This window comes from Raphanus sativus, chromosome 5 (assembly GCF_000801105.2).
Source record: "Raphanus sativus cultivar WK10039 chromosome 5, ASM80110v3, whole genome shotgun sequence".
NCBI lineage: Eukaryota > Viridiplantae > Streptophyta > Magnoliopsida > Brassicales > Brassicaceae > Raphanus > Raphanus sativus.
The window spans coordinates 28,216,218-28,229,718 of record NC_079515.1 but is presented as its reverse complement, the minus strand read 5'-3'; the positions used below and the strand labels follow the sequence as shown (position 1 = coordinate 28,229,718).

General features: G+C 41.3%; 2 protein-coding genes across 3 annotated transcripts; both read left to right on the top strand.

Annotated features, from left to right (window-relative positions):
* The first annotated feature begins 579 nt into the window (after window positions 1–579).
* On the top strand, window positions 580–7,393 carry LOC108805357 (cysteine-tryptophan domain-containing zinc finger protein 3). Of its 2 annotated transcripts, XM_018577379.2 has the most exons (13): window positions 580–730; window positions 1,039–1,172; window positions 1,690–1,762; window positions 1,850–1,980; window positions 2,073–2,435; window positions 2,531–3,579; window positions 3,686–5,339; window positions 5,431–5,594; window positions 5,684–5,844; window positions 5,940–6,103; window positions 6,249–6,768; window positions 6,873–6,999; window positions 7,097–7,393. In XM_018577379.2, exons 2-11 carry the CDS (start codon window positions 1,074–1,076, stop codon window positions 6,444–6,446), a joined length of 4,056 nt encoding a protein of 1,351 aa, XP_018432881.1. In that variant the 5' UTR covers window positions 580–730; window positions 1,039–1,073; the 3' UTR covers window positions 6,447–6,768; window positions 6,873–6,999; window positions 7,097–7,393. The 2 variants fall into 2 exon arrangements, with proteins under 2 accessions (XP_018432881.1, XP_018432880.1); XM_018577378.2 differs by lacking the exon at window positions 6,873–6,999 and having other exon boundaries at window positions 585–1,172.
* Window positions 7,394–7,679: 286 nt separating this feature from the next.
* Window positions 7,680–9,214, top strand: LOC108831279 (60S ribosomal protein L7a-1). Its single transcript, XM_018604837.2, has 5 exons — window positions 7,680–7,789; window positions 8,051–8,092; window positions 8,182–8,682; window positions 8,765–8,857; window positions 8,951–9,214. The coding sequence occupies exons 1-5, from the start codon at window positions 7,787–7,789 to the stop codon at window positions 9,080–9,082; spliced, it is 771 nt and encodes a 256-aa protein (XP_018460339.2). The 5' UTR covers window positions 7,680–7,786; the 3' UTR covers window positions 9,083–9,214.
* Window positions 9,215–13,501: the final 4,287 nt, after the last annotated feature.

The window sequence follows — 13,501 nt, the reverse complement described above, 5'->3', positions numbered from 1 at the left end:
AATTAGCGTTTGTAATTGCGGGCAGTTGCATGAAAGTAGATTTTTTTCTTTAAAAATAAAATAAAAATAAACTAAAAGTATCAATAAAAATTTAAATTGAAAAACTATAAATTATAAAATGTATACATCTCTAAAAACGATTAAAATTGTAATCATTCGCATCCACAAACTCTGGTTCTGATCGATCTGAGGTCTTTAGACCATCATTAACCTGGTTTTTAAGTAAAGTTATTGGCTTCGATTAAGAGATAGTTTTTATTTTTTTTTTTAGATTTTAACTAAGAAAAACTAAAAAAACATCTCTTAAATGAGAGATATAAAAACGTTTTTTAGCCGAAAATGTAAAAAGAAAAAAATCAAATCGTAAGTTAAGAATTTCGGTTTAGAGACCAGAGTTGATAAAAAGGCGAGATTAAAACACACATCGGAACTTTCGCACGCGCGCTCGTGCACATTGAATATTCAGACCACCACAGCACCAGCTAAGTGGGCCGTAAGCTAAAAGATTTAGCTTAAGGTCATAATTAAATAAAATAAAATCAGAGTTAAAATCATTCTTTATTCGTACGACACGTAGAAAGAAAAAAAAGAAGGAAAATGCAATAAGTAAAAAAAAAACCGCGGCTGCTCAAGTACCAAAACCCGGGAGATTGTTTCTACGTTGGGTTGGTTTGCTGAATTGATTTGTCCAGCGATTACGAGAGATATCCAAACTCATTCGAGGGCAAACGTATATTCCCCCACAAAAAAAAAAAATTCTGCTCTGATTCGATCGAATTGTTTTGATTTCTATTCAATTTGTCGAAATTGAACCAAAATTACTTTTTTTTTTTCGTTTTCACTTTCTGGGTTTCGACTTTTGTCTTTTGTGTCGGCTTTGGAGTCCTTGATCGGATTTCTAAATTCGATCAAGCTTAGGGCAAACTCTTTAGGTGTATTTGCTTGGGCCTCTGTACTGTTTCGTGGATTGGTCGTAGCTAAGAGTTTTGTGTTTTTGTTGTTGTTGGTTGTGCTCTAATTTGGGGATTGGAATGTTAGAAAGGGACTAGGGTTTGGTGGTGTGGAAGAGAATAATGGAGGAGTCTGAGCTTGAAGAAGGAGAGGCTTGCTCTTACAATACTACTAATGACTTTGGTGCAAGCATCGACCCTGACAACGATCTCTCTTACATTGTAACACCCTCCTCCACCTTCTCAGCCATATGACTCATCCTCTTAATGTTGCAGTGTTGTCTTACCTTAGTGTCTTTGATATGTGATTGTCTCACTTCGGTAGGGATATTATTTACTTGGTACGGATTTTTATATTTGATATGGTATTTGTTTTGAATCTTATGGATACTTTTTGTTTGGTAATTCTATCACCATTCAACGTTTAGATCAGTTTCGCAGATTGAGATTGGTCATGTTTTTAAACTAATGATGCCTTGGCTTATTCTACATATCTTTTGGATGTCTTTAGCCTGAGAATTGCCGCGTGTTTAGTATTTGTTCCATGTAATAATTTACAGATTATGCATCGGTTACAGTTTTTTTACAGGATAAAGTTTTCTCTGAGGTTTTTAAAATGCTATTTTGATCTGCTTCACTAATTTCAGGACCTCAGAGTCTTCGTATCCGTTGTTTTTGTAAGTAACCAGTGTTTTTTATTTCTTTTTTTAACTTTTACTTTCTCTTGTTTATTTTGAAGGATGAAAAGCTTCAAAACATACTTGGACATTTCAAGAAAGATTTCGAGGGCGATTTTTCAGCTGAGAATCTTGGTATGTTACATGCGTGGCAGCCAGCAACTCTTCTTCTTCGTTTGGATCACAAAGTGTGAAACTAGTCATTTGATATTTGATTTACAGGGGCGAAATTTGGTGGTTATGGCTCTTTCTTGCCAACTTATCAACGCTCTCCTCTTTGGTCTTATCCAAAGGCACCTGCAAAACCTCAGAGTTCTGCAGGGGCTAGATCTCCCAACATCTTACTAGGGGAGGTATATGTTTCCTTTTCTCTGTTTTGTTTTGTTTTGTAAATGCTATACTAATAAAAACTCTCTTTACTTTTTTTTTTTTAATTTTCTCTCAGTCCCAGAGTGGTAATGCAGCTTCGTCTACTGTTCCTAAAAAGGCAAAACCTGGGTTTGCTTCATCTAGAATCCCCAAAAAATCAATGAAATCCAAGAAACCCAACTCCAGTTCCAGACAGGAATCTGCAACCAAGAAACCTGGTGTCTTCAGTAGACAAAACTCTCTTAAGCTCCGGATAAAGATGGGATCAGATAATTTATCTACAGACAATAATGCTGCCGCGATATATAGTGGCCTCGGACTTGATCTGTCGCCTTCTTTGTCATCAGATAATAATAATAATAGTCTTTCAGGTAGTGAAGGGATGAATGAGGAACCTCAAGGTTCTTCTCCGTTGGAGTCTCCCACCTGTATCCTTAATGTGAGCTTTTCCCTTCTTTTTTCTTGTTTCAAAGTACTCAAGCGGGTGTCCTTTGTTTTAAGATGCTCATCGTTTTGTTACATTCTTAAATGCAGGTAATGACTTCCATTCCCCTGGATCATTGCCAGTTGCTATCTCCTCTCTCTGGTTATCTGATTCGATTCATCGAAAGGGAAACCCCCCAAAACGGATATAAGTATACATCTCCCTCTAGGCTTTTCACCGAGGGTTCTTCTGCTATGGCGAAAGGTGTGGAAACTCAAAAAGCTGGGGAGAAACAATCAGTAGAGAAGAAAAAAAAGATGGTGGAGAGGAACACATTTTCTGCGGAGACAAATGTCCGCAGTAAGAAGGGTGTGTTAGATGGAATTGATACAAACACATCATATCCTACTGCTGCGGAGAACAAGGAAACAGCGAGTAGTAAATTATTTGATGTGTCCAAGGAAAACCACAGTGGCAGTGTCAAGGGGGAAATGGCGGGTGACGTGGACAGAAGAATATGGGATCTAACTCGTCATAAAGATCCAAAGACTAATGATGATGCTTCAGGATACTCGAGGAAAGTTGGCATACACAAAGGAGGCAAAGCTCCTGATTTAGTCAGAAAAGAAATTAGCGAGACAAAGGTGAAAAGTAGTCATAAGTTGGAGCCAGATAGCTCTTCGAGAAAGCAGAAGTCTGATCATATAGAACAGGAGCCGCAGTCGTCATCGAAGTTTAAGGAACATAAAAGCTCTAAGATGAATGGTCAAGCTGAGAAGAAGAAGAAAGTGGCATCGTTGAAACCAAAAAATGATGGCAGAAAAACTGAAGACACTTACAAGGACTTTTTTGGGGATATGGAGGACTCTGAAGAAGAAGAGCAACAGAAATGTTCGCTGGATGTAACAGAAAAGGGACTTCCGGCCTTGGAAGATATGCCTGAAAAGTCGAGCTTCACACGAGCAGAATCTCAAAACGTTGGTCCTGGACCGGTATTGAGCAAACCTGGTTCGGATCCTTCCCTTCCGAAAGCGAATCCCGTGATCATACAAGACAATTGGGTTGCTTGTGACAAGTGTGGAAAGTGGCGGCTTCTTCCTTACGGTGTCTTACCAGAAGACCTTCCTAAGAAATGGATGTGCACAATGCTTAATTGGCTGTGAGTTTATCTTACTTCTCTGTTATTTGGTCATATTATTTTGTTCGGCGTGGTATATATTGGCTGGAACGTGTGTTTGATTCTCTTTTTGATAATGTGTGTTTAGACCTGGTGCAAACGATTGCAATGTTCCTGAAGATGATACAACAAATGCTCTGTATGCGATGTATCAGATTCCTCCACCTGACAGCCAAGCTGCAATGCAGAGTAGTAATCCCAGTGGCCTCAAACCTCAGTTTAATCAGGGCGATGACAACACAAAAAAGAACAAAAAGGGTTTCAGAAAGATAGACAATGGAATGGATAGAGATGTTTCTCGAACTGCAGAAACTAACAAGAAGACAATCCTTACATCAGCAAGAAATGGAAACGTGCACAATTCGCAAGGACTCAGTGACCTGGCGGTCGACGAAGAGAGGCATAAACATAAACAGAAAGTGAAAGGAAAGGCCGTAGATCACTTTTCTGACGAGTCAAGGGGCTTGAAGGTGAATAATAACAAAAGGAAGGCAGATCAAGAGAGCTCAATGCTGGCCAAGAAAATGAAGATTGAAAGTTTTCTGTTTCCTGATGAATCTGAGCACTGCAATGTACGTCCTACCTCGAGTAGTGGTGTCCCTGCGCCGTCAGCAGAGAAGAATTCAAAGCCTCGAGTCACCTCTAAAATGCGAAAAGAGGAAGGAGGAGCTTCGGACACGGGAAATAGCAACAGCACTGGGGGGAGTAGAAAGAGGAAACTGAAAGAAAGCCATGGTTCTCGGTTGTATGGTGAGGACGGAAACCATGAGCGAAAGAAAGGTCGAGTTATTAAAGAAGAAAAGGAGCCAAGTTTTTCTCATGGAAATGTAAAGAAAAACACAAGTCACTCGAAAAGAGAGTACGGACATGTTGCAGCCACGTCAAGTTCTTCTAAGATTTCCGATTCTCATAAACCGAGAAACAGCTCCCACGAAGCTAAATGTTCGCCTGTTGCGTCGGTGACGTCCTCACCTATGAGGATTTCCAACTTGGGGAAAAGCGTATCTGCGAGAAAGAAAGAAGAATCTTCTGTAGCTAGTATAAGAAGATTCTCTGATGGTGAAGGTGAAGATGATGGTGGGAGTGATAGATCGCAAACGCGGACAAAGAACAAACATGGATCAAATGAATCTTCTGTGCTTGATGTTTGGGATAATAAAGGATCTTTGAAAGCCACAGAGCGTGCTGAACCTTCGCTAGATACTAATTTTGAGAATGGTGGCTACAAGAAGATTCATGGTGAAGTAAAGCAGCCTAGCGATCATCTTCGTCATAGCAATGATTCTTTGGTGAAGAAGTCGGGAAAAGGCTTATCTTCTCGGTCCAAAGACAAGAGCATTGTTTCTTCTGATTCACGGGACGGTCCGAGACAAATTGATAAGAAGAAGATACACCATGGTAGTCCTGACAGTAGAGTAGATATGGTCGTGAGACCAAACATTCCAAAACCTTATGACGTTGAAAGGAGTAATAAGGCAGATTTAGCTTCTTCTCCATCACGGCCACCATCTAGAGGTGTCCAAGGGGATTCCCCTATAGTGTCTGCCCGTAAAAAGGTCGATGGCACTTCAGCTGGGGATAATAGTACACAAGTTGATGATGTTACAAAGGCATCAACCCAAATAAGAAGTAGAAACGAGCCTTCTCCAAGCCCCTTGCGAAAGGAAGTAATATCTGTGCAAGCTGGCCATAATATTTTAAAAGAAGCTAAAGACTTAAAACACACGGCTGATCGCCTCAAGGTTGTTTCTTTTTCTCATAATTCAGTTGCGGTGTCATCTCTCTTTCCATCTTGTATTCTCTTCTCAGGTCTTGCTTTTGTTGTTGCTGCAGGACTCTGTGTCAAACCTTGAGTTCATTGAGCTCTACTTCCAGGCTTGCCTCAAGTTCCTTCACGGTGCTTTTGTCTTGGAAATGAGCAGCAACGAGAGTGCTAGACAAGGAGAGACAATGAGCCACTCTGTGCAGATCTATATTAGCACAGCCAATCTATGCGGGTAATTTAGAGTTGTGAGGAAGAGGAAATATCGCTTGTTCATTCCTTTTATTCCCATTTGTAAAATTCTCTTTTTGTTTTTCATGATAGATTTTGTGCCCAAGAGTATGAGAAGTGTAAAGATATGGGAGCGGCTGCGCTGGCTTACAAATGCATGGAAGCCGCGTATATGAGGGTGGTCAATTCCTCTTACATGAGTGTTAGTAGATATCGAAATGAATTGCAGACTTCTTTGCAAATGGTTCCTCCAGGTAAGCAAGCAAGCTAGTCGTCGGAGATACTCTAATTCCTGGCAATGTTTTGAAATTCTCTTCACGCTGTAATCTTCTTGTCACTTGACCTTTAGGTGAGTCTCCTTCGTCTTCTGCCTCGGACGTTGATAACGTGAACCATCCAGCAGGTGCAGATAAAGTTGGAAACTCAAGGGGCATCAGCTCTCCTTTAGTTGCTGGGAACCACCAAGTCATTTCTGCGCAAAACCGCTTCAATATTTTACGTCTACTTCAATTCGTAAGTCTTATTAATGCCTCTTGCAAGTTCACTTTGCCACCTGCTAATACTTCGATATAGACTGTAAAAAAATGGAAGATGAAGTGATGTGATTCGTTAGCTAGGCCAGTATGATTATTCTCAGCTACTATAAAACTGTTTGTAGGCTCAGAATGTAAATCTGGGAATGGATGCCTCGAGGAAATCACGATTGGCGTTGGCAGCTTCTATTGAAAACTTGGGGGAGGCCCAACAACAAGGAGAGGGAATTCTATCCATTAGAAGCGCCCTTGATTATAACTTCCAAGACTTGGAGGGTTTGCTACGTTTAGTGAAGCTTGCAATGAAGGCCAATAACCGGTGAAAGAACAGCTAAAAAAACAAGAAGAGGCAAAAACACTGATGGTGAAAGGAATCATCTGTTGCGTTTCGGCTCCCCGTGCGTTTTCACTTTGGATCCCATAAAATCATTTTGTACAAAAATCCGAGAGGAGTTTCACTGACAGAGAGTCTGCTATGAGGAGGTTTCTGATAAACGTCACATTTGACTCCTTCAGATACTTCCTTTCCAACTAATCATCCAAGAACAACGTATGGATTTTATATAGAGAGCAAAACCAACATGTAACTTCTGGTACTGGATTCTCTCCTTCACAAGACACAGAAAGCCGTTCCCCCAGTATCAGGTCAGTATCCTTTGTCATTTTGATACATCACAATTATCATATTATATTTCCTTTTGGTTTTACAAGCTCTGGGCTAAAGCTAAGCTGAATGTTTTTTTATGCAGACTGTAGACTGTTTTTAAATAAGCCGTTGAGGGTATTACAAAGAAAGGAAACAATAAGATTTAAAGAGTTTGGAGTAACAGTAGCTTTTCCTGTAGTTGTGGTGATAGTCTTTTTCAGTTTTAGGAGGTAGGGAAGATTGATTCATTTACATTTTGGTCAGTTGCATTATATTCACTCAGAATACACAAATCTGATGTTCCTTTGTTGCTCTTCTTTTGTGCAGTGTTGTCCTTTTTGTTTTTGTAGATAAAGAAAATAAAAAGTTACAAATAGAGTTATGCCGTCTGTCTAGCTGCTCTGCCGGAGGAGCTTTCTGGGGTTTACCGATCTGATGATATTCGGGTGCAGTTTTCCGGCAAAGTTTTGAAACAGACTTTGGTTCCTTGCTTTAACCATAGATGTTTGTTCGTTTCTTTATAAAAAACTGAAATCCCTGCCTTGTCTGGTTGGTTGGAGTGGCCTTAATGTATAAACTGTACATTTGTTCACCAAAGATGATAGAAATTATCTTTTGAGTTCTCTTTCCTTTTTTTAAGTTGGAAAAACGTATATTGAAAATTTTAGCGTCCACTGATTATTACACCATCATGATCCAGTGAATAAATTTTTTTGTGCTGGTGTTTTTGGTTGTGGTCTAGAGTTATAAAACTTTTAATTTTGGTTGTGATTAATAATGAAAAGAATATTAAATTTGTTTACAACTAAAAAGAGAAATGAGAAAAAGACAATTCACAAAAATTATTTTGCCCAGCCAAAGATTGAAAAAAAAAAAGGTACGTGGCCAGAAATGTAATTATCAAAAGAATACGCGCAGTCCTTGGATATATATATATATAAAGAAGGTGAGATAAACATAAAACCCTAAATAGAGTCGTCTTTCTTTGCCAGCTCCCCGCCGTCCCTCTGTAGCAAAATGGTATGTCTTGCAAACTCTCGTTGCTACTTCCCTTCAGCTTCGTTTTCTTTTTTTTTTTTCTGGATCTATCTGCTGTTTATGTGTTTGTTCTGAAATGGGGTCTTAACTTATTCATATAAATTTATTACATAATGATTTTAGCTTTGTGGAATCAGTCGAGTGTTAGTTGCTTCTGCAATGTCTGATGTACTGATCGGTGTTGACTATTATTACCTTCGTTTGCTTGATGCGTTTCTGTGATTTGTTTGATTTGATTGGTAGGCACCCAAAAAGGGAGTGAAAGCTGTTGCCAAGAAGAAAACGGTAAAAATGCTATAACTTGCTTTCTCCTTAACGAAACATCTAAGCATTGTGCATAATAACCTTATCCTATTATTATTTTCTATATTCAGGAGAAGGTGACGAATCCGTTGTTTGAGAGAAGGCCAAAGCAATTCGGTATCGGAGGTGCTTTGCCTCCTAAGAAGGACTTGACCCGTTACATCAAATGGCCCAAGTCCATCCGTCTCCAGAGGCAGAAGCGTATCCTTAAGCAGAGGCTCAAGGTCCCTCCTGCTTTGAACCAGTTCACCAAGACTCTTGACAAGAACCTTGCAACCCAGCTTTTCAAGGTTCTTATGAAGTACAGGCCAGAGGACAAGGCCGCAAAGAAGGATCGTCTTTTGAAAAAGGCTCAAGCCGAGGCTGAGGGAAAGCCTTCTGAATCCAAGAAGCCCATTGTCGTCAAGTATGGTCTCAACCACGTGACTTACCTCATCGAGCAGAACAAGGCACAGCTTGTTGTCATTGCTCATGATGTTGACCCCATCGAGCTCGTCGTCTGGTTACCTGCTCTTTGCAGAAAGATGGAAGTGCCTTACTGCATTGTCAAAGGCAAATCTCGCCTTGGAACGGTAAATAGAATTCGCCTCTACGTTTCATATTAGTGATTTCTTAACACTCTTAACCCTGATTGATGTTCTCTTCTGCTTGCAGGTTGTTCATCAGAAGACTGCTGCTTGCTTGTGCTTGACCACTGTCAAGAATGAGGACAAGCTCGAGTTCAGCAAAATCCTTGAAGCCATCAAGGTAAAAGAGAAAGAAAAGATTGTGATCCAAGTCTCATAGTGACTTTTGACTAAAGCTTTAATGTGTTTGTTTTTGTTTTTGGGGTGTGAATAGGCAAACTTCAACGACAAGTACGAGGAGTACAGGAAGAAGTGGGGAGGAGGGATTATGGGATCCAAGTCTCAAGCCAAGACCAAAGCTAAGGAGAGGGTTCTTGCCAAGGAGGCTGCCCAGAGAATGAACTAAGCAGAAACTTTATTATGATTGTGGTTTTGTTTAGCGGTTTCATGAAATACTCTGAAACTTTATGCTCTTGCTATCAATGTTGCACACTAGAGGATATTATGCAGTTTTGCTATACATTGTGCTTTCTACTTATTTATCTAATTCTCTCTTTTTTTGCAACTTAAAACCATACTTGGCCCGATGAGTGAAGATAATTCGGCTAGTGGTCAGTGTAACTGTAGTTCCAGAAATGGAGTCATGGATCATGATGCTTTCCTACGTGTTAGTTGAGCTTGTTATTCACAAGTAGGCAATCGAGATTTTAATCGGTTTGGATTCATTTGAGCTTTTAATGAATTTCAAAGTTCCGTACAGAATTATAATAGTTTGGTTCAAATTTAGTTGGATTCGGTTCATGTTTGATTATATGTCAAAGATCTAATTTTTTTTTTTTTTTTTTGTCGGCGCCCATCTTTAAGATCAAGTGGTAGGCGGGCATGAGTCGTTCCGAAGAGACGCTCTGTCCGGCTGGGTCTGATCTATGTGGGAAAACAGAGAACCGCTATTCCTAGCTTCCTTGGCCAGAGAATCTGCACGCACATTACTAGTCCTGGGAATACGGGCAATGCTAAACTCCAAAAAACCGGCTCGTAGAAGGCGGAGCGAGGCTAGTTCGGAGGCAAAAGCCGGCCAATCGGTAGGGTTGGCCACCATATCCACCAGATCGGAGCAATCTGTCTCCATATGGATCGATGTGCACCGTAGCTGTCATAAACAAGATAAAGCCCAAATGAGTCCTTCCATCTCTGCGTGTAGGGCTGATAAGCTCTTTCGACATCCTTGTAGTCCAAATCTCTCAACTCCCATTTGATCCTTATAGATCCACCCTAGACCACTAACCATGCTATCATCAATCCATGAGGCATCGATTTGGCAGGTCGGGCGTTGTGGTTCTACCGGGGGAGTCGAGCTTTGCAGCAGGGCAGGTTGTGGTTCCTCCTCCTCTCCATCTTCAGGTAAATTCGCTTTTCGCCAGCATTCAGCTTCAATGGAAGCTAACTGCAGGGTGTCAACCGGTGAAGTATCCTTCCCATTGAACACTTTATCATTGCGAGCTTTCCAAATGTACCATAAGATCCATGGGAAAGTCTCAATTAGTGGTTCCATATAGGCCACGTTTCTCTTCCTCGAAAAGAGAAGGTTCATGTTTTGGTAAACAGAGGTACTCGGGAAGTAACCCGGAAGGGACGGATAGTCCGATAAAGCCCACACCTGGAGGGCAGGGGGGCATTCAAAAAGCAGATGGTTTATGGTTTCCTCAGAGTCACCGCATCTAGGACAGCTCCTATCGGTGCTCAGGTGTCTATAGGCAAGTCTCTCGGTCGTCGCAATGCATCCTGTCAAAGCTTGCCACATAAAGTGTTTCATCTTTCCGGGGGCTGGGATACTCCACACGTGGCTCTGTAAACCAGTGATACTTGGTTGTAAAGTCTGATCTTTGGTAGCCCTCATTTTTATCTTCTGTAGTTGATTGTATCCTGATTTTACCGAGTAAACGCCCGATTTTGTATAGTTCCATGCATACCCATCCATAGACCATGTACTACTTGGTCGTAGTTTAAGTATCAGTGGAATATCGTCATGATGAAAGAACTCGAGCAAAAGGTTAGTATCCCAATCCCTTGTATCCCGCCTAATGAAGGAGTGAACAAGGAGTTTTGGGTGTCTATGAGTAACTCGATCTGACGGTCTCGGAGGGCGGGCATCAATATCCGGTATCCAAGGCTCCGTCCAAACACTTGTGTTTTGACCTGCCCCTATAGTCTTTCGGAGGCCTGATTTCAGAAGCGGTCTTGCTGCCATCATACTACGCCAACCATAGGAGGGTGAGTAGACCTTACGATCCTCCAAAGGGCTTGAGCGATTATAGTATCTTCCTCTCAAGACGCGGGCAAGGAGAGAATTTGGGAATTGGATCAAACGCCAAAGTTGTTTACCTAATAATGCAATATTAAAGTCGTGTAGCTCAAGGAATCCAAGACCGCCTTGATCATGTGGAACACATATCTTATCCCAAGCAATCCAATGTAATCCTCGATTATTTTGGCTTGAGCTCCACCAAAAATTCGAAACAGCACTCTTTAGTTTCTCCACAATGCTTTTTGGAAGCAAGTAGCACGACATACTATATGTCGGCACAGCTTGCGCCACAGATTTTATTTGTACCTCTTTACCCCCTTTCGAAAGTAATCTAGCCGACCACGAGGTGACACATCCATTAAGCCGATCTTGTACATAAGAAAAGACTTTCGTTTTGGAGCCACAAATCTGCTCTGGGAGGCCGAGATACTTTCCCATCCCTCCCTCGGCTGTAATTCCAAGCACTTCTTTTATGTTCTGCTTTACATTTTGATCGACTTTATTTCCAAAAATAATAGAGGATTTTGCGGCATTTAGCTGCTGTCCCGAAGCCTTTCCATATGATTCCAAAATATCTACAATTTCCTTGCACTGTTTTACATCGGCTTTACAGAAGAATAGGCTATCATCCGCAAAAAGAAGGTGGGATATCCGAGGGCTGGCCCTAGCGACGCGTAGTCCCAAAATGCGCTTCTCTTCCTCCGCCCCTTTAAGGAGGGAGATCAGAGATTCAGTGCACAGAATGAAAAGGAAAGGGGATAAGGGGTCTCCCTGCCTCAATCCTCTCGAGGGTTTGATGTTACCCCTCGGTTCCCCGTTAATGATCACCTGGTAGGAAACCGATGTAACACAAAACATCACAAGATCCACCAGTTTTTCTGCAAACCCCAATCGTAGCATCATGGTTCGAACAAAAACCCACTCCACCCTGTCATAGGCTTTGCTCATGTCCGTCTTGATGGCCATAAAGTCCTTCCTAGCTGAGGTGTTCGTGCGGAGGGCGTGGAAATTTTCCTGTGCTAATAAAATATTATCTGTGATCAAGCGGCGTGCCACAAAGGCAGATTGGGTCTCCGAGATCAGGTCAGGGAGAACTCTCTTGAGTCTCTTTGATAGTAGTTTTGAGATGATTTTATAACTGACGTTACAGAGACTGATAGGTCTGAACTCATTCATCTCTCTCGGTCTCTCCTTCTTCGGAATCAAACAGATGTTGGTCTGATTCAGTCGCGGGTCAAAATTCCCATCAATAAAAAAATCTTGTACTAGTCGTATGATATCTTTTTGCATGACGTTCCAAAATTTTTGATAAAGTCTGCTTGTCATACCATCCGGTCCTGGAGCTTTATCTGGATTAATGTCAAATAAAGCTTTCTTAATTTCTTGCTCAGTCGGTTCAGCTGTAAGGACTTCATTTGTGGTTCCTGAAACTTTATTTTTTATGAACCGCATAGATGCATCCATATCTGTGGGCAGAGATGTAGAGAAGAGCTCTTGGAAATAGTCAACAGCCACCTTTTCTATCCCTCGATCACTCTCTACCATCCTGCCCTCTTTGTCTTTAATACAAATGACTCGATTCCGTGCTCGTCTATGTTTTGTGGTTGCATGGTGGAATTTCGTGTTTCTGTCCCCTGCTCGGTGCCATTGGGTTCTACTTTTCTGTTGCCAATACTCATCCTCTTCTTTAAAAGCGGTGATGAGTTGCCTTCTCAAGTCTTCTAATTCTTCAAGAGAAGTATGATCATCCTCCTGAGCTAGGTCAATCTTATTTTTTAACTCCTCTATAAGTTTCGCTGAGTTTGTCGGGTTATTCTTTCGCCAAGAAGTTATGTTTCGTCGGCAAGAGGCCACTTTATGGTGAAATTCCATATCGTGGGTTTCACTAAAAGGGCCCCAACCTGAGACAACCGCCTCCTTAAAACCGGGTTTCCCCAGACATCTTTTGTCAAATCTAAAACTCCTCTTCGATCTTCTATATACCGACTGTATGCGTGCTAGTACTGGCCGGTGATCCGATCCCCAAAGCTTGAGAAACTCCACATTTGTGGCCGGGAAGCGTTCATGCCACTCTTCATTCGCCACAGCTCTATCTAATTTACATTTGACCTTTCCGGATCGTCTTTTCCCAACCCACGAGAAAGAGTTCCCCTTATATGGAAATGCAATCATTCCACAATTATCCAGCATGGTGCGGAACGGGATGAAAGAATTCTCTGGTCTCCGCCGTCCTCCTCTTTTTTCATGATTTCCGGTAATCTCATTGAAGTCGCCAATCATAAACCAAGCTTGGCTCCGGTTTAAACTCATTCGTGTTAGTCTTTCCCAAACCAAATCACGATTTTTTATAACCGGATCACCATAAACAAAAGTCATATAGATTAAATGTCCTTCAAAAGTAGATTCAATATCAATCATATGCTCATCCGCATACAAAATAGAAACAGCCGGGTCATCCATATAAAAAAGAGCCAAACCTCCGCTACGACCACGAGGATCGACGGTGTAGACTCGATCATA

What these genes read in the sequence shown, in the direction of transcription:
- LOC108805357 (XM_018577379.2), top strand. Translation starts at nt 1,074, where the DNA reads ATGGAGGAGTCTGAGCTTGAAGAAGGAGAGGCTTGCTCTTACAATACT. An exon ending in ACAACGATCTCTCTTACATT is followed by an intron (nt 1,173 to 1,689) that starts GTAACACCCTCC and finishes TTTATTTTGAAG; the next exon opens with GATGAAAAGCTTCAAAACAT. An exon ending in CCAACATCTTACTAGGGGAG is followed by an intron (nt 1,981 to 2,072) that starts GTATATGTTTCC and finishes ATTTTCTCTCAG; the next exon opens with TCCCAGAGTGGTAATGCAGC.
- LOC108831279 (XM_018604837.2), top strand. An exon ending in CTGTTGCCAAGAAGAAAACG is followed by an intron (nt 8,093 to 8,181) that starts GTAAAAATGCTA and finishes TTCTATATTCAG; the next exon opens with GAGAAGGTGACGAATCCGTT. An exon ending in AAATCCTTGAAGCCATCAAG is followed by an intron (nt 8,858 to 8,950) that starts GTAAAAGAGAAA and finishes GGGTGTGAATAG; the next exon opens with GCAAACTTCAACGACAAGTA.